Genomic DNA, 19,547 nt, shown 5'->3' on the forward strand with positions numbered 1-19,547 from the left:
TATGAATTGGAAATATTGGTTGGCGTGCAATTATTCTGACATTTTTGGCATTGTTTGCTCAGATGAGAGTTTGTAGTCTATACTTATTGCAGATGTAATCATTTCTAAAAAAAAAATTAACTGAAGAGCATCATAGAGTAGAGGAAGAGAAAGCGCAAGGCAATTGTGGAATTCTTTTTGTGTCCAGAATTCACATGACTGATTTAACTCCGATAAATAAAAATAAATTGACAGAAAAACGTCTGAACTTAGAATGAAATCTCAAATGACCGACTGATCAACTTCAGGATTCAGGATTTATTGGTATAGTTTATAAACAACTAAAAATAATTGAAATCAACTTGAGTTACGAAGAGGGATTTTAAAGAATACAGAGAGGTGTGAGGCAATGTTATCTGCCAGTAGTGTCCATTAAATTTTGTTGGATAGTTATTAATCAAGGTTATAAATCCGTTATGTGTTTGGGTTGGAAAAAATAGACTCAGCAATATTTATCAGAATTGTTGGAAATGACTAAGTTTAAAGATTGTTGAAAATTGTATCATGTGTAAAGTTGTAAAGTAGTCATCTGGCTGGATACCAGGACCGCAGAGGTGATGGGAAGATGCTCTTGGCGGGGTGCAACTTGCGGCGAACTGCACAGTTAGTAGTGCAACCAATGCAAGCCCTTAAGAGATGCCAATCGGACCCACCCTTTGGGCTTGATACCACCACATGACACAGAGAAAAGTATAAAGAAAGAGAAATTTAAAGCTACGTTATGCTGGTTCGGAAAAGCACTAGTTTTGATAAGGCAAGATTAATTTAAAATGAAAAATGAAAATGGAAAATATGTTAAGAATGAGAGAGAAAGGAGAAAGAAATGAAGATGGAAAATGAAAATGAAGATCGGCACCAAACAGAGTTTATAGAAAAGCTTGATGGTGGCTGATATGTTTTGAGATATCTGTCAAGTAAGCGAACTTTTATAAGTATGCGCATGAGTTTTTGAGGGCATAGCCAAATAGACAAAATAAGCAATGACGTTGATTGATTAAAGATTAAAGTTGATTAAAGATTTAGACGACTCAAGTGGAGATGCGTCTGATTCCCATGTGGGGAATGATGATATGGATGGCACGGTTGATGCCTTGGAATCCCAAGAGGGGATATAAAGACCGCACCATAACAGAAGGAATTGTTATGGCGGGGTTCAGTGGAGACCGCACCATAACAGAAGGAATTGTTATGGCGGGGGTCAGTGGAGACCGCACCATAACAGAAGGAATTGTTATGGCGGGGGTCAGTATGTGGGTGTAAAAGGAAATACACCAGTTGATAAAGCTATGTAATTAGAGAAGTCTGAATTGTAAATTATGATTAAAATGAAGATGTAATTTGTTATGTTATCATGAAACCAAGATGCTTATTTTGTCTAAATGCCTCAATACTCATGTTTAGAAAATTAATGAAATGTTTGTTAACAATAAAATGTAACGAGTACTGAAATTTTAGAATACTGTGATTTAAAGTTAACACACGAGGACGTGTGATTTGTCAGGAAGGCCGTGTCGGATCACATGAAACAGGGCCTACTTTATTCCTATGGTCAGAATATGTGAAGCGGAGCCTTTTGAAATACAAAAAGAGCTTGTACTCTATGGTTTCGAAAGGTTATCCTGCCAAACTAACATTTGAAGACACTAGAAGTGTAAGCGAGAGATCGCCGACTGAGGCACTCGTTGGTGGAATCATTTATAAGGCTGTGAGGGTCCAGAGAGACCGTGACGCAAGAGGTGCGTGTGAGCGTTGCAAAGTGTGCAGCAAGAGCCTGTATAAATTGATGAAGAGATGTTGAGTAAGAGTTGTGGTACGAGCAGAGAAAGAAGATACAGATTTGGTACGAGAAGAGAATGAAGTGGCGAGAAGAAATAAAAGTAAAGCTTATTTGACATGAATAAAACAGATAAAATGAAATGTTAAGTTGAGACCAAAGAGAGAAAAAAGAGAGAATGATAAATGAAAATGACAGTTATGTTTAGAGCTATTAGAAGACACGTCACGCGAGGACGCGTGAATTGTCAGGATGGCCGTGTCGGCGAGTTGGTTGCTAAGTGCAAATTTGGAAAGCTTGTTGCTATGGCAACAGAACTATTCGGCATGCTCAGGTATTGGTAGCCTGTAGGTGTCGCTGGCGCGCAGGCGCAATGACAGTTGAGTCGGTAACAGGAGTGTTACTGAGTGAGGTCTGTTCGTCTGTCGCAACAATAGGAGAGAATGAGAGAGACAGCTTGAGATTGTCTAGGAATGACATCTGAGTGAAAAGTAAGAAAAGGTGAAAGGGCCACAGGAAAAGTGGCGTGATGACAGATTCGATTTGACTGCGCAGGCGAACAGAACTCGCTGGCTCGACTACGGTTAAATTAAATAACGGATATCTCCGACATATATTTTAATTTTTAAAACTAATGAAATTATGTCTTACTTTTATAGGTATTTATATAATTAATTCTAGCAAGGGGCTTCTTTATTTAAAACTAATATAAAACTGTTCACTACTGTTTACTAAATAATATAATTTTATATTAATTTTCTATAAATACCTGTTCATAAATTAGTAAAGTATATATATTATAAATATTTATATATATTATAAAATACTAGGTAAAATTGATCTGAAACCCCAAAGACATACTCAAAGACCCCTATAATCTTGAGTCCAACTGTTTTAGCTGTGGGTGCTGGTGGGCGGTAGTGGGGGGTGAGTCAAACATGGCGCAATATACCAAACAATTCCATTGATTTTTCTTGTGGGAATAGTTGGGAAAGCGACACTGTAGACATAGAAGAAAACAACGGTCTGCTTTTCCGTTGGCAAAAAAAAGGAGCCTTGGCACCACCCAGCGCCCAGTACCACCCACCACCACCTAGGACATCCCACACCCTTCCTCGCACTCGTGACTGCTCCACATCGCTGTCCTTGTTGCTGTTTTATTTGTTGTCGCCGCTTTCCTTTTGCGTCTGTCTGCTGTCGTTGAACTTTTTGCAACCAGCTTCGACTTCTAGTTTTCCCGCACCCCTTTTTCCAGCCCCTACACCCCACCCCCTTTGCCACCTCATGAGTTGTATAAGTAGCAGTATATCTTTTTTCTTACCTTTTTGCTTGGAATTTATGTTAATTTGCTGCTACATTCCTTGGCCATCGCCTTAGGTCCTTTCTAGCTTGTAGTTCCTTCCCCCTGTTTAGCCTTTGTTTTGGTTTTTACCGCCCCGGGGTGGGGTAGGTTAGGATTGCCGGATACGGATTCGGATTCGGATTCCCATTACGATTCGGGGTTTCTCTCGGGGATATAGCCGGAATTGGCCAACTATTTGGGAATGCCGCCTGTCTTGAGGCATCTTTGAAATTCTATATCAATCGGATGCGCATTTTTGTTTGATTCGATGACTCCCAGGAATGCCTCCGATTGTGATGTTTCAACTAAGAGGGATTCGGATTGGTTTATCATTTATAGTTATCCCGTTTTCTGTGAGTAAACCGGGACTTGGTATCAGCAATTACTCAGCTTTTAAAAGTGACTGTCTTAAGACATTGAATCCTCCCTTAGTCATTTTATTTATTAATTTTTCACTTATCGAAGCATTATAGCAATTTTACCCCCTATTTTTTTATAGATTATAATATGACAAGACATTGTATTTACACGCTGACTCATTAGGCAGTTTATACTGTAGTTCAACAACCACCTTTGTCATGAGAGGGAAAACATGTAAAAGTAATATTTTACCTAATTTCAGCTTAGTTATACTTATTAATTAAGTTAGCCGGGGTTCATTGTAGTTTTAAATAATCTTTTTTACGAGCCAACGAAGGCAGTCAAGTCAGGCTGCGATTGCTTTTTCCCTTGGACACTTTCGACGCTGCATTTGGAGTCTTTTACTCGCCTTTGCCTTCTCCCCAGTGACAAGTAAACTTTGCCATTCAAAGTGCATTTACCGTTGGCGCCTTTAGTGGGTTTTTCACCACCCCCCCCCATCAGTCTCTTTTGCGCTGTCCTGCCAACACGTGGATACGTGACTGTGTCGGGTTTTCCTGCCGTTTTCACCTACAATGTCCCCGGCATTAGCCAGGAGAGTGCAAGGGTTGACAATTTCCCCTAACTTCCTTTTCCATCTCTTTTGCCTTTCTACTATTTGCCATTTTCCTTCTTTTGCCTTTTGTCACCAAGGAAATTGTTGATGTCATTTTCATTTTCATTTCAGTGTTGTTTTGTTCAGCGCTTTGTTCTGTTTCAACACTTTCGGGTACTCGCTCCTGGCTTATTCTATTTTTCGGTCCCAATTTGTAGCTTTCGCCAGGAAAAGCCCAAATCCCGAAATTGGAAATTTGCAGCGAGTAATTGGTTTTTGTTTTTCTTTAGTTCTTGTCCCTGTTTGGGGAAATCTTGAAAGTTTCCTCACGATGTGGGTCAGATTTTGAGGTCTTAGATGATCGGATATTTGTCGAAATGAAACCCCTATGCATTTTATGCACCCGAAACTAGAATGGAGTGCAGTTTTTATGCGAAGGCACAGCCGCTGCTGCCTGGCTCTGGCGCTGAATGCAAACCTCAAATAGCAATTCCATGAACTAAACACGCACGCAACATAAACATAACTTGGCCAACGGCAAAAAACACAAAAAAACCAGAGAAAAAATTCGAAAAAAGATTTTTCATGTATTTTCAAATACACTTTTTAATATTTTAATAAAGTTTATGGTGATAGGAAATATTAAGAATTAGTATAAGGGAATTAATTATAGACAAGAATTGCCTTTAAAATTCCCAAGTAGAAATTCAGCGATTACTCAAAGGTTTATTTTTTCGATAAATACATTCCTCAAAATGTACTTACCAAATTAACCAATATTAAGTGTATTATAAATAAATTAACTATAAAATAAATTTTAAAATAATACTGCAACACAACAATACTCTAATATATCTCTCTTGGACGGACACTCCCTTGAGCGGACACAACGCACATAGCATAAATATAGAGTCTCTGGTTTTTTATGCACTTTTCGGGGTTGCTGGAATTTATATTCATACATTTCAAACTTTTAAACAATTATTAGCTTGTTCGAAAGTTTTTGAAACATATGGGATACAAGAAGGGTATCAGGAACTAAACTTTGCAGAATAACAAGGGGCAGGAAACAGAGACTGAGAGGAATAGAACGAAGCCCGAGACAATTTTATTTTTGTTTTTGTGCTGCATATTTCCACTACCCTTCTTCTATTCCGGAAACGGAGGAAACTTTAATAAAAACATGTCAAGAGCACTTTTACCCACTGCATCAACGACACCACCCACCGCTGCACCCTCATAAAAAGAAAACCCAAAACCCAAAAGAGAAATAAGAAAAAGCCCCAAAAACCACCTCTGCAACCACAGTTGGCAGTCGTTCAGCGGTTGTTTTTAGACTTGACCAAGTTTATTGCCTGCCATATGCAATTGCCGTAGATTATTTTGGTGCTCTGCCGGGGACATCGCCCTTCTGTGTGTGTGTGCACAGATTTGCCACGCCCCCACGAAAATAGCCCAGAATGGCCGGAACAGTCAGCCAGTCAGCCGGCGAAACCGAAACCGACTTCTGTCGCTGTTTTCTGCCAGCAAAAGGCTATAGTGCCTCTCTCTGGCAAACGGGGCGGCTACGTGATGTTGCCTCACTTGGCCAATTTTGGCCAACACTCTGCCTCTGCCTCTGCCTCTGCCTCTGCCTTGCACTGCCACAGCACACTCCAAACACACACACAGAAACACTTTGCACACTCTATATTTCCAAGCCTGGCCTGGCCTCAAGTGCTCCATGGCACGAAGCTCTTGAGTTTGGAGCAATTCGCCGGGATCTTGGGGGGTTAAAGCGACGCAGTGGGGATATATATTGCAGATATCGCTGGGAAACCCAAGACTCCTAGACTGTGTCTTATACTGGTTGGATTTCACAAGGACTTGTGGTTTTAAAGTGCTAATTTCTGTATTTTCTAAGGAAAAGTATGGGGAATACTTGAAGGAGACTGAATAATAGTATGATTTTCATAGAGATTATAGAGGAAGGTTTCTACAGTTATCACTGATTATTAATCTCTATAAAAAAAATAGTAAATATTTTTAATATTTATTAATTTTAACCTGAAACCTGTATTATCTTAATCAGTCTTTCATTGGCCTTGCCCTTGAATCCAAGTGGTTTGCTAACTGCCCCGAATGAGTCCTTAGAGCGTGTAACTGCGATTGCCTGCCGGACACACACATACACACGTGTCATGTCCACACTCACTTCTGCTGGAAAAGCTACCAGGAAAAACCCACACCCGCTGGGCTCTTTTCTCGACTTGCCTGGCGGCAAAACGAAGGCAGTTTCCAAAAACTGCTGTACATTTAATTAATTATTTATACAAGAAAAGGTAAACGTGCCAGCCAGCCAGGTGAGAGAGAGATAGAGAGAGAGAGAGAGGGTGGATATAGACAGACACGGATACGGATACGGACACCGGTACGGATACGGGTTTTCAGGGAAAACGGACCAACCTGTGTAACCGTGGCAAACATTTTACGATACATCGTCGTCGACATCGTTTTTTGCATAATTGATTAAATGACTGGCTATATAACACGGAGTACGAAGTAAGGAAAACTAGGGGAAAATCGGGGGAGGCAGGCAGCAGAAGCTTCAAATGAGAATTTACGGCGTAAAGAAAATCAAGCAGGGGAAAATAAAAAGGAAAAGGAAAACAGAGACAGGGAGAGATGCTCATCGAAAGATCTTCGTTGCATGTTAGTTATGTGGTGTTGGTAAATGTTGTGATTATTGGCCAAATGAAAAATGCAGGAAATCGTCCTGCCAATTGGCCACAAAACACCTTATACTTTTTCCTCCTCCACCTCCCCATTTTGTCATCATCATTTGCAGCAGCAGTTTCGGTTTATTTTCATCGTTTTCTGTACTTTTTTTTCTCTCTCGTTTTTCCTCATTGCCAATGAGAGTGACCCTGACATTGATACGAATGGTGGAAAGTTGTTGGAAAATTGGTGGAGAGGTACATTTTGTGGCACGAGGTAGAGGGGGCAAGACTAATGTAATGAGATATTTTTGGCATTCTCAGGCTTTATTCATTAAGTGACAAGCGAGGTCGGGTTGATATTAAACTTGGGAATTTATTGATTTTTGGAATATAGGGTATTAGTGTATATATTGACTACCTTTTGGTACTTATTTATAATTTAGAATTATTTGGAATTTGTAAAAAACATTGCTAGATATTTATTTACAATTTCTTAATTGTGATTTACCTATATTTTATCAACTTAATTTGCTGAATTTGTACTTTGTACTTTTAGATTTTTTTTATATACATAGTTATTTTTTTATTTAAATATTTATTAATTTTTTGTTGGCTTTGGATATTTTTAATACGCTTTTTCTGTAGAATTTGTAGTTGGGAATTATAGATAATTATTTACTATTTTATTTATTCGTGTTTATTGTGTTTAAATATATTTTTTGCAGATTTCTTTTATTTAATAAGCATGTTTCAAAAATGTTTTAAAACCTCAAAGAATTTCCTTATTTTTTACATAAAAAACAAATTGACTATTCTTTATAGTTTTAAATATATTTTGCTAAATTATTTCAGGCATCTTTATAATTTTTACAAATATTTTTTCTAGACATTTAAGGCATTTTTCGTATTAAAACTAATAAAGCTTCTGTTCTGTTGGCTTTTCCTAAATTTTCCGAGTTCATTGACACCTTTCACCGAAGAGGACCCTTAATATATTTGTTCTACCATTTGTCTTGGTCATTTTTCTTGTGGAGCACTTTGTTTGTTTGTTTTCATTGATGGCCCCGATTTGGCCCATTTGAACTTTGAACCTATCTGCCAGAGACAGAGCCCCCTCAATGCTGTTTTAGCCAGCTCTTTTTTTTCCCCCCCATTTCCAACTTGGCTTGGCTATGCAAACATGCACCCCCAACGACTGGGCCCCAGCCCACCCTCTTTTTCAGGCGCTTTTCCACCTCCTTTTTTCAGCCATATGCTAATGGCTCATGTGCTGCCATGTGTGTGTGTGTGAGAGTGTGTGTGTGTCAAGTGTATATCCTTTTGGCATAGCGAGTGCATTTTCTTGTCAACGCTGACATTTCCTGCACTTCGGCCTTGTTTTTCCAACCTCAAATAGTCTCCCCAGCTGCCGCCCACCCTCACCATAATTTTTCCCTTGTCATTTCACGTTTAATGAGCATTTCCCTTTTGTTTTCCGTGTTGGTGCTGCCAGCTGATGATAAAAGCCAGGAATTATGATTGCTCCACATTCGTGAGTTGTCAGTCGGATTTTCTCGCTGACTCCTGACATTTGTGCACTGAAAAAAAGTGTTTATGTTTAAAGTGTGTAAATTATTATAAAGTGTGTTTTTTAAAATACATTTCTTGCTATTTCTTGCATCTTTAAAATTGGTTTATTTATAATTTAGATAGTTTTATATTAATAGTATTATTTTCAGTGTTTTTACGGATATGTGTAGCATGTCCTGAAGTGTTGGGTGGAAATAGAGGGGTGGTAATGGGCGGGAAATGGATGGAAGGCTGCACAAAGGGTAGCTGCAAGTGAGCTCTGTTTTGAGTTGAGTTTCCAGCGAAGTTGCTTCATCACATAAGTTCTCATTTGTCCTTGTTTCGAAATCTTTTTTTATATCCTCACATGTTTTTTTTTTATTTTTATTTTTTTGTAGGTTAAATAATTGTCTTGTACCATGAAGAGCACTTTTAACTCTTGCATTAAAAAGGTTTCTAAGGAGAGCATAAGAAGTATATGTCCTTACTTCTATGATTTCCTTTTCTTGTTAAAGCTTTTTCATGGGGAAAAAAATGTTCGAAAAAAGATATGATCATGTTTCTTTGGGGAAACATAATACTATTTATTTTTTGAACTAAATTCGTTTGATTATTATGATTATATGAAATGAATATCTGCAATCCATATACAATTTATGGATAGTTCGTGATCCTCATTAATCAGGAAAAATAAAGCCACCCACAAGGAACCTGAAACAAGGTCAGGGTCGTTGCCATTGTCACTGCTAGACCATCTTTTCTCGACTGCTATCCTTATTTTCTTTAGTCGGTGATTAAGATTTTTCTTCTGCCGCCGCCTTTTCTTGGGTTTTCCTCATATTTTTCCCATTTTTCGTATATTTTTTTTCTTTCTGTTTCCGTCACAGGCGCCATTCCGGCAAGTGATTCCCATTCTTGTTTAATCGATGGCGTCAATTGCACTCCACTTGAGTCCCCTCGTTTTTTTTTATGGCTCCTCCATAGCCTTCCTTTACCCTTTCCTCACCCCGCACATCTCATTCTGATCGAACGAAAACATGCTGAAACAATTGCACGCTATTTTTGTATAAACAAAAGCGAGAACGCCACCGACTAAAAGCAAAGCCCATAAAAAAAAAAATATGGAAATAAATTTATAAACATTTCTTATTGATTCGGCCGCAAGTTGTTGAAAGATTCTTTTTTATGTTGCCAGGGAAAAGCACTTGCAATGCCCCCGCTTTATGTGCTATTCCCATTTACCCCAGTTTTTTTCACCTGACTTCATTATTTGTGGGTTTTAGTTAAACCTTTATAAGTTGGATATATTTTTATATATTACATATATATAATACACTTACTTTAATTAAATTAAAGCTTAAGAAACAATTTTTTTCTTAAATTAACAGTGCAAAAGGTAACATTTAAGAGTCTTACTTACTTACAGAGACCTGTTAAGGTGGTTAACAGCTAACAGCTGACTCTGACTCTCTCGAAATGTAAGAGCTGTCGAAGAGAGGACAGGTTGTTGTTTTTGTTGGTGTGGTCGTGTAAGTGAGCCTTTGACGTCGACGTCGACTGCAGCAGCGGCAGCACCAGCACCAGCAGCAGCTGTAGTTGCTAGTGTTGTTTTTGCAGTCCATTGACTTTTTCAACTGTTGTTATTGTCATTGTTGTTATTGCTATTATTGCCGTTTCTCTTGTTTGTTTGCCGTCACTGCTGTTGTTGTTGTTGCCTGCTTTGCGCAGTTGTCACAGTTGTTGTTGTTGTTTTTGGTGTTGCTGTTATTGCCATTTATTGTATAGATTTTTTTTTTGTCGCCGTCTTGGAATTATTTTTTTTTTCCGCCCCTCTTCTGCCTACCTGGTTCGCCTCGAGTTTTGAATGTTTTGTTTATTCATAAGCATGCGCCTCGTTTTGTTTATTAATGTTTAAAAAACAGAATGGAGAGAGAAAATCGGGAGGCAGCGGCGATATCTGCATTTCAAAGTTGCAGTCAAAGTCTCAGCTTGATTTTTCATATCTGTATGTATGAATATGCCTTGCAATCGTTGTTTATTTATAGTTATTTTGCATAAATAACACTTATTGTTCTTGTCTGTTGTTTGCTGCTGCATTTTAATTAAGATAACTTCACTTTATGACACATTCCCTCCTCCTTCCACTTCCAATCTCCAATCTGTACACACACACACATGCACACACTCTCCAATATCCAACGTTTCTTGTGCACTGTCACTCAAAGCAACATCAATTGAGTTGGGGGGGAGGGGAATTCTGGAAATGGAATGATAAAGGGGGAAGAGATGGGGTGGAAAAATCACGATTAGCTAAATCGATTGCAATTGGTTTTGATTGAAGATTTCTATGATTTTGAGGCACTTCAATTGTAGGAAGGTTTGTAAGGAAAGAAAAAATGAATATATATATAATATAGGTTCCAATTTCAGGGTTCCTGGAAATGGGAAAAACAAAATAAAAGGTATATTTATTTTACCAAACTCGTAAAGAAATTTTACAAGTTTTCTGAAATATTTATAAATTGTTTCTATTTCAGCGATTTTTTTTAAACTATTTAAATTAATAAAAAAAAATTAAATTCTCAATTTTTTGTTTGTTTTTTTTTTTCATTGTTCCTTTTCCATTGTTTATTTTCTTATAACCAACCTTAGCTTGACTTTAATACCTTGATGAAATCGTGTAAAATTAAGCAAGTTTTATATAACTTTTGCTAATATAATCCAAATTCCAAGGTTCCCTTTTTTGGCTCCCCCCTTTCTTTTTTTTTTTTTATAGTCAGTTTCAACGGTAATTGGCTTTAATTAAATGCAAGTCGTAAAGTCAACTGAGCGCAGCTCGCTCGCTGCTCCCCCCCCCACTCCCACTCACACTTCCTGCTCTTGTTCAAACCTTGCAAATTTAATTAAAGCGAATGCGAATCATAAATATTGTAATACCCCCACACAAAAGCACACACACCAGCACACACATTCACACACAGCGCAAGCCAATTGTCAAACACTCGTTCGCAGTAACTCTGCGGCACTCGAAACGGCGACCCGAAACGAACTGCAAACTGAAGCCAAACCCAACCGAACTCAGGTGAATGTAGGTCAGTGAGGTGTGAGCGAGTGGGCGGGCGTGGGAGTGGGCGTGAGCGTGAGCAGCAGGGGAATTCCTTTGGCTAAGCACCTGAGCATCGGACTTGGATCTTAATCTTGCCGAGTTTAACGTGAGCTTATTTTTTGTGTTGAAGAATTATATATATATATTTGATTTATAGGATTAGAATAAATAGGATTTCTAGGCTTTGGACTGAAATTATAATACTCCTTAAAATGTATTAAATTTTAAATATTTATTCATAATTTTATATGATCATTTTTGAGCTTAAAAATGCAATAACTAAGCCAAAAATGCATTAAATTCAATTCGGAAAGCTGTTCTGATTTCGTTTTTTTAAATTTAATAAATCTGTATATAAAGTTTAAATATTTAACAAATTAAAATTTTTTCGATTTTATTTTAGGTCCTTAAACAATAAAATGAAGCATAAAATTAAAAAAAAAAAATAAAATTTTTAATTTTTTTGCAGACGTGTCTAGATCGATTCTGCTGTTAATTCTGATCAAGAATATATATGATTTATAGGGTCGGAAATGAGTCCTTCACTGATTTTTAGGCTTCGGACTGAAATTATAATACTCCTTAAGGTGTATTAAATTTTAAATATTTATTCATAATTTTATATGATAATTTCAGTCAGAAGTTTGCAAAGCCGCGAAGAAGACATTATCGAGTCTGTAAAGTAGCTGGTTATTTTCATTTCTATATATATTTATTAATATTTATTTATATTTATTTATATTAATATTTATTTATATTTATTTATATTTATTAATATTTATTTATATAAATTTATTTTTATTGCAATTGCTGCAATCTCAACACCCGCTCCATAAAATTTTTCTAGATTTTCAGGTTGTTTTCGTGCCCACCTCTTCTCACAAGAAATTAAAATAAAAATAGAAAAATAAACAAAAAACTGGTTCATTCGAAGGTCGAAGTTGTTCTCGGGGGCTCTCTGGTTCGTTCTGCTTCTGAAACGGAATCTGTGGTCTCCAAAATGGCCAACGGTCATGCCTCTTAATTAGCTGCTTATTTTTTGACACTTTTTGTTTGCTGTTTTACTCCTTTTGTTGCTATGGCTGGTGTTGTTGTAGTGGTTGTATTGTTGTTGTGTTCTCATTAGAAGCAACATGTTGTTGTTTTAGCTGTTTGCTGGAAGTTTTCAAAGCGGGTGGCAGCTAACCAGTTTATTTTTCTTCTTTTTTTGGGTTTGGTTTTTTTTGAATGGTTTTTTGTGTTTTTGTTCACCGTTTTGATAAGGTTATATTACTAGATGTTTTTTTTATAGATGCTGGGACAGTGTACTTGGTCAAGCAGGGAGTTATAGTTAAGGTTTAGTTAATTTCTGGCTTAAATATATTATTTATATATCTTTTTTCATTATTTCTTGTTTTTAAAGTAACGGAAATCAATAAAAAATACAATTTTAAAATAGAAAAAAGTATAAAAAACTGCTCTAAAAGATTTTATTGTCTAGATTTATGGTTTCTTAGATTTAATTTCCCTAGCACGATCCCACCTTAAAGTGTAATTCGAAGTTTATTTCCTGTTCTGACTGATCATTATTACCAATATGTATTCCCCCATTGTAATGTATCCAAGAAATGCATTCTGCTTGGCATTTGGCATGCATTATGCGGGCAGCTATTAAAAACCATAAAGACGGCCATGCCACTTGTAAGGACATGCCATATGCATACAGCTAAGGGTAAAATAATAGTACAGGATAAAGGGTTTTGTATTTTTTCAATTTAAAAAAAATGTATTTTGATTTAAATTATTTTTTAACGGCTGTTGGATGACGAAATTTATGTTTAAAATACTTAATAATGAAATAATAATTTTAAATTCTAAAAATTATATTTAATAAATAATCTTCAAGACACTAATCATAATTATTTCGCGGGATTGCAGTTATTTTTAATTGCTTTTCAGAATTAAAATCAATAAAACCTTAATTAAGCATACATTTAGCTTCATAAATGATTTGTATTAAATATTTTTAAAGTCCCCAGAAAATATGTTCATGAACTTATTACTTTTCGATTTATTCAATTAATGAACTTAACTTATTTACATAATTTATGTACAATATCCGAGGTAGTCCTATTCTTTTGACCACAGCTGTGTGCGTACACCCTCGCACAGATAGAGAGACGCGTAATATATGTGCAGAGATATATCCAGTTGATCTAGACCCCAAGTCGTTAGTCGCCAGTCGGTGCTTTGTTGTAAGTCTCTTTGCTTGTCACGTAGGTCATGGAGGAGGGTACCCCTGACCCCTCCCTACACCCCCCTTGGAGCACAAGTGCTTACCAACTAGCATAAACAACAACAATAAGAACAGTAACAACAACTGCGGTACGAATGACAACCGTTTTACAAGGAGAAACCGCAGACAACGAACGACAAAAGGGAGAAAAGACGACAGACGCACCCAAGAGTTAAAGCCCCTACTGGCACACACACACACACCATATATAGCCCACACACACACACATGCTCACATGTGTGGGGCTTACAGTTTCAGGGTTTGTCTGGGCTCCAAGCCTCCTCCCAAAGCCCCGCGTAGAACTCCCTTTCGGAGTTATTGTGGCAGAGACCAATTAAAATGCGCGACATCACATGTGCGCGAGCATTTATTATAAATTTTTCGTTGGAATTGAGTGAAAAATAGTTGAATGAAAGAACGAAAAGAAAGCAAAGGGAAAAATACACACGCTTGGGTGATATAAATAAAAGAAGCAAGAAGGAGACTCAAGAAGACGAAACCAAAATACCCAGGTTTACCAGGTTTAAGAATTATTATAATAATATTATTAATTCAACCATTAAATAAAAAATAAAAAATAATATATATAAAAAACAATAAATATAAAAAAAAATAAATATAAAAAAAAATAAATATAAAATAAATATAAAATAAATATAAAAAAAACATATATATATAAAAATATATATAAAAAAATATGTATAAAAATATATACATAAAAAAAATGTATATACAAAAAAAAAAAACAAAAAAATAATAATAATAAAGTAATAAAAATATTAATAAATCCAAGAAAAATGATTGCAGATATTCAAAAAAACAGGGTATGAAAAGCGTTAGAGGAAACCTTAAACAAAATCAAGTGAGAAATGGAGGAGAGTGCCTCCTCGCTAACAAAGGAGCATCAAGGGAGTAGAATTGGTGCTAGTAAATTGGTAGGATAACGCGGGCGGGGTGGGTGTGGGTGTGTTACTATGTCTGGTTAAAAGCTCCCTCCGCCGTTTTCGCCCCCTCGTGCATGTTACAATGTTGTTAATATGACGCTTAGTAGTTATCTCACACCAAAAAAACACACAGACACACTCAGGATGAACCCCCTACCACCCAGGAATTGACAATGTTTTTCAAATTGACGACGCATTACACACAAAAAGAGGGGGCTTCCCCCTCGCTCAAGTGTTGTAAAATTATTGGCATGCGAGCGATGCAGCAGCGTTTATTAAATTTTTCAAGTGCCACAACAAAGGCGAATAACATAGTGAGTGGTGTGTAGAGTGTAAAGTGTAAAGTGTATAGTGTGTGTGTGTGTGCGAGGTGTGCCAGTGTGTATGGTTGTCATGTTGGAAAATTATTTTGTGTCGACGGGGACTCTCACTGTGTCTGATATTTTATGTTGTATTAATTTTACAACTTTAAAAGTTGTAAAATGTATTTTATATATATATTTCACACATTGTTTAAATTTAACGATTTAAGAGACTAACATTAAAGTCTTTGAAGTTGAAACCTAATTTAACCAGAAATCTTAAGAAAATAACCATACAATTTTCCACATGATGCACTTTAAGGAACTAAGTATCCTTTGAATAATCCTTGTGGCAACATGTGTCTGTTAAGGGTTTTCCATTACAACTCTCTCTCTCTGTTTCTCTCTCTTTTACTTTGATAATGCATAAATACATACATTGTCTAATATTTGCCAAGGCTTCACTTCGAGTAGCAAAAAAAAAAAACAGAAAAAAAAATAATAAAAATAAATCCAAAACTGGAAAGCTAGAAAACTAGAAAACTGCAGGAACCGGAAATGCTGGACCGGGTTGCAGGGTAAAGGGAAAAACTTCCAAGGAAGGGAGCTTAACTGTCGTCTGGGGTTTTTAGAAATTTGTTTCGCTTCGTTCCGTGTGTGTGTCTTTCTGTCTTTTGTTGCCCCACACCGACCCAACCTCCTCCTCCCTCTCTCTCTCTCTGCACTTCATTGGAGCCGTGAACAAGTTTTGCCAACTATTTGAGTGAGTTTTCCATTGCATGTCGCCATTCTTATATTCGGTTTCCTCTATTCCTCCATTAGGGAGCTAAGCAAAGAGCAAACACAAGACAATGGTTCTGCTTCTGGTTTGCACTTAGCCAAGGAAACTTGGCCCGAACTGTATCTCAGTTGCATTCTCAAAATCCGCATCCCCCAATCCCCATTTCCGGTTCATATATATGTACATATGTGTGTGTGGTTTTAAGCCGAGTGGTAAACAAAGATATGCACTACCAGGGCTTACCAGTTACCATAAACCGAGCGGCAAGCATATGCATATGCGATACAAGCTCTGTTAAGCCGCTTACCCTTATGAGTTTCAGGCCTGCCAACCTGAGCCAACTAATGCCGCCTAATGAGTTCGTTGAGCTCGTCGGGTACAGTTACTCTGCAAGTACAGTTACGCGCAGTGAAAGTGTGGCCAGACTTAATTTATAATTAATTTAGAATTTAAATATTTGTTCAAGAAAACTTACAGTTCAGCTTTTGTTAAATTGAAACCTTTAAAATACTTCAAAAACTAAAACCCTATCAGAGGCTTCACATTGTTGCCAAACTTCTTGCTCAACAATGTGACCAGATCCCAGGGACACCCACTTGACATGGTCATTGAATTGCATACTGATTTCCGAAGCTTGTTAGCTACCAGCCCACTTGAAGTTCCTTTGCTACTACCCATATCCTTGGATGCACATGCAACCGAATAATGGTCCATTGTCTCCCATTTCCCATTCAACTGCATCGTTGTCGAACTTCAGCTGCTAATCAAAAGTGGATTGTGGACATCCTACTCCTGCTTCTGAAGGACCCTCGACTAGTCTCGAGCTTTGTTGCCAATTTTCAGACAAGCCCCAGCAAATTAGAAACAATTTGCCGTAAAGTGCACTTAAAATCGAGAAGCAAGACACAAGGTGGACATTTTGTCAAATCAAAAACTGAATTTGAATTTCAATCAACTCGAATTAAATCAAAATTTGCAAAATGAAGTGACTGGGCAGTAGACACGCACACACACACACACACACACACACACACAAGGAGTGTGCATGCATAGAGCAGAGGAAGTGCAGCACGAAATTGGAATATAATTCTTATGAATGGGTCTGGTCTGGTCTGGTCTGCTCTGCTCTTTCGACCACAGCCACAACTCCTAGAGATGGTAATGGAGTCTAGAAGCTGAAGGCTTTTAGCCACAAAAATTCACATCTACAGGCCAGGGGAAAAGTGAAAAGTGGTGGAGTGTGTGGCTTGGAGTTTCCACAGACCGCAAAAAAAAAAAGAGGACATGAAAGAGTCCAGCGCATTCCTGTGCCAGACTCCGGAATGTCAAGTCTGCTGTCTATAATTTAGTGGCATATTCAATTTGACAACTGCTACAAGGAGCCCTTTTTGCTGGCCATCTCAGTCTCTTTTAGCTTTTTTCCAGCCACTATGTCTGGTTTTCTCTGTGTACTGTTGATTAAGCATTGCGCACACGTAGTGGCAATTGATGCCCCAGATTCGCGCACCTGTTGGCCAAGGCTCTCTCTACTGTCCAGTGTCTAGCTTGTACCCAGTGTATACCATGTCCAGTTCTTGTCTGGCGGCATTGTCACCGTGTTCTCCTCTCCAGCGCTTTCTCACCTTGATTTCTCATCACCTAAGAGCACGTAGTTGGAGGTGTAAATGTTGACAGGGATCTGGTAATGCACAAACCAATGGTTAGATTTCCTATATTGGCGGACTGATGGATTGTCTAAAGTATTATTTGAAAATTCGGGGTATATTATCAACAAAACAAGTTAGAGATTGAAAAGAAAATAAACTTCCATCACATACATTATTCTTAAATGCTTTTCCAAGGTCTTTATTCATTCCTCAAGCTAGAATTTACTTTCTACATATCTTATTTTTTGTGTATGAAGATGATTTCCTACTTATAAATCGTATTATTCCTCCATCTCTTACACTTGCTTCTTGATCCTTGCCTTGATAAACTCCGGATAGTCTATAAAACCATCGCGCGAGGTATCATCCATCTCTAGAATGGGATCAATGAGTACTGCCAGCTCTTCGTCGCTTAGGGTCTTTGCATCCAAACTGACTTGAATCTTGTCGTCTTCGCCATGCAAATGGACCAGTGCCTTGTACAGTTCACAACCATCCAGCTTGTTGTTGCCATCGGAATCGTGCATCTTGAAATAATAAAACTGTAGCTCGGCATCGGCCATTTGACTTGTATCGATAGGCACTGGCATGTGTTCTTGGATATGACTGCGCTCTAGGTCAATGTTTCCAGTGGTTATGACCTTTTGGCTTAGGTCCTCCTGTGCCTGATGGTGATGGTGATGTGGCATCTGATGCTCTGAACCTTGCAGATACTGAGCCAGGGACTCTTGTTTGTAGGAATATTGCTGAGGGTGGACATGCTGTTCTGGTGGTTGATAGCGTTTTGGATTGACACCGGGAGGCAAGCGCTGGCCAGCTGATAGACCAATCAGGAAGATGAGTATCTGGTTTGGAATAAACTTCGGCATGGTTGTGGGTAGGTTTCCAGAGGGGTTTTTGCTTGTAAAGGCTGTGTTACCAAGACTACAAGTCAAAATTTGATTTATAATCGTTCAGGAAATCAATGAAAGGCCTACTAGAGGCTGATTTATTTACCATAAATATGAAATATAACTAAAATAAAGGCAAAATGCAATTGTTTTGATACTACGAAAAATCTTACATATAATTCGCAACTGGTTCTAACATCCCTGGCATGAAGTTACGGTTTTCGGCTTTAGGTTTAGCCTAATTATGTACTAAATATATGCTAAATATGTTCTTAATATGTGCTAAATATTTACAACGTATATACTAAATATATACTTTTAAATAATTACCCTAAAAGTAATTAATTTATTTTTTATTCTTGACTTTCTTGCAGCTGCCGCCGCGTCAATGTCTGACGAAGTGCCTTTGGGTCGCCTATCGCAAATCTTCGATACGCTCACCAACCTCCAGCAGCAGCAGCAGCAGCAGCAACTGCATCCCCATCCGCATCCTCACCAGCAGCAACAGCATCAGCTTCATCCTGTTCAGTTGCCGGCGGATCAACGCCGCAGATCCGCCTCCTCATCACCTTCACCCTCGGCCAGTGCCTCAGCCTCAACTTCAGGGCGGGCCACGCCTTCTCTGGGCGTGGCCAGCCCGCTAAATACCTTGCAATATTATAGTCATGCCAACAATTATTTTCTGCGGCCACAGGATAGTGGCGTTGGCAGTGGCTACCTACACACGTTTCCCTCACACCTGTACCATCATCACCAGCAGCAGCAGCAGCAGCATCATCATCAGCTGCATCACCTGCAGCAGCACAGCCAGCCGCCATCGTTGCCCACACAACGGAGTGGCTGCCTCTCTGGATCACAGTCGCTGCAAGGCTCCCCACTGCTGGCCAAGCGAGCCACCTCCTTTAGTGGACAGATGCCCTTGGGTCAGGTGAGAGCTGCTGGCACGGCAGGAGCTGCTGCCTCCACACCGAACAGCCCAAGGCTGATGCCTCGACGTGTGCCACGACCGCCGCCCATACCAGCCAAGCCGGGTCAGGTGAAAGTCGTTGAGAGCAGCAGGGATCCTCCTCCAGCCAGGGATCAGGCTCAAAATCAAATGCAGGCTAGTGTAAATCCCATGCTGGCAGCCTTGGATGCGCCAGATGCGCCCTGGCCGCATTTTTCCACACTCACCGAACACCTAGATGTACATCAGGTTAATAACTATGGACAGGCATTGCCTGAGGTGGGTTTAACTAATGATTAC

The 19,547-nt window shown here is 38.4% G+C and overlaps 2 protein-coding genes across 7 annotated transcripts in view; one reads left to right on the plus strand and one right to left on the minus strand.

Annotated features, from left to right (window-relative positions):
• LOC108080311 (uncharacterized protein CG43867) overlaps positions 1 to 19,547 on the plus strand; it is a 121,763-nt gene that overhangs the window by 2,806 nt on the left and 99,410 nt on the right. For 5 of the 6 annotated variants that reach the window (XR_011445487.1, XM_041775137.2, XM_017174996.3 and 2 more), the window contains exon 2: positions 18,676 to 19,526. Coding sequence is in view for 5 of the 6 variants with exons in the window: in XM_041775137.2 (XP_041631071.1) it covers positions 18,690 to 19,526 (837 nt within the window). In the remaining variant the exon portion in view is untranslated. Of the gene's footprint in view, positions 1 to 16,889; positions 16,924 to 18,675; positions 19,527 to 19,547 lie in introns of those variants that run through there. The other variant, XM_070287782.1, reaches the window with a different exon arrangement.
• LOC108080314 (lymphotoxin beta receptor inhibitor-like) lies at positions 17,580 to 18,383 on the minus strand. The gene has a single exon (XM_017175004.3). The coding sequence runs from the start codon at positions 18,278 to 18,280 to the stop codon at positions 17,708 to 17,710; it is 573 nt and encodes a 190-aa protein (XP_017030493.1). The 5' UTR covers positions 18,281 to 18,383; the 3' UTR covers positions 17,580 to 17,707.

Source organism: Drosophila kikkawai, chromosome X (assembly GCF_030179895.1).
Source record: "Drosophila kikkawai strain 14028-0561.14 chromosome X, DkikHiC1v2, whole genome shotgun sequence".
Taxonomy (NCBI): domain Eukaryota; kingdom Metazoa; phylum Arthropoda; class Insecta; order Diptera; family Drosophilidae; genus Drosophila; species Drosophila kikkawai.

Coding starts and splice junctions, on each gene's coding strand:
- LOC108080314 (XM_017175004.3), bottom strand. CDS start 18,280: ATGCCGAAGTTTATTCCAAACCAGATACTCATCTTCCTGATTGGTCTA.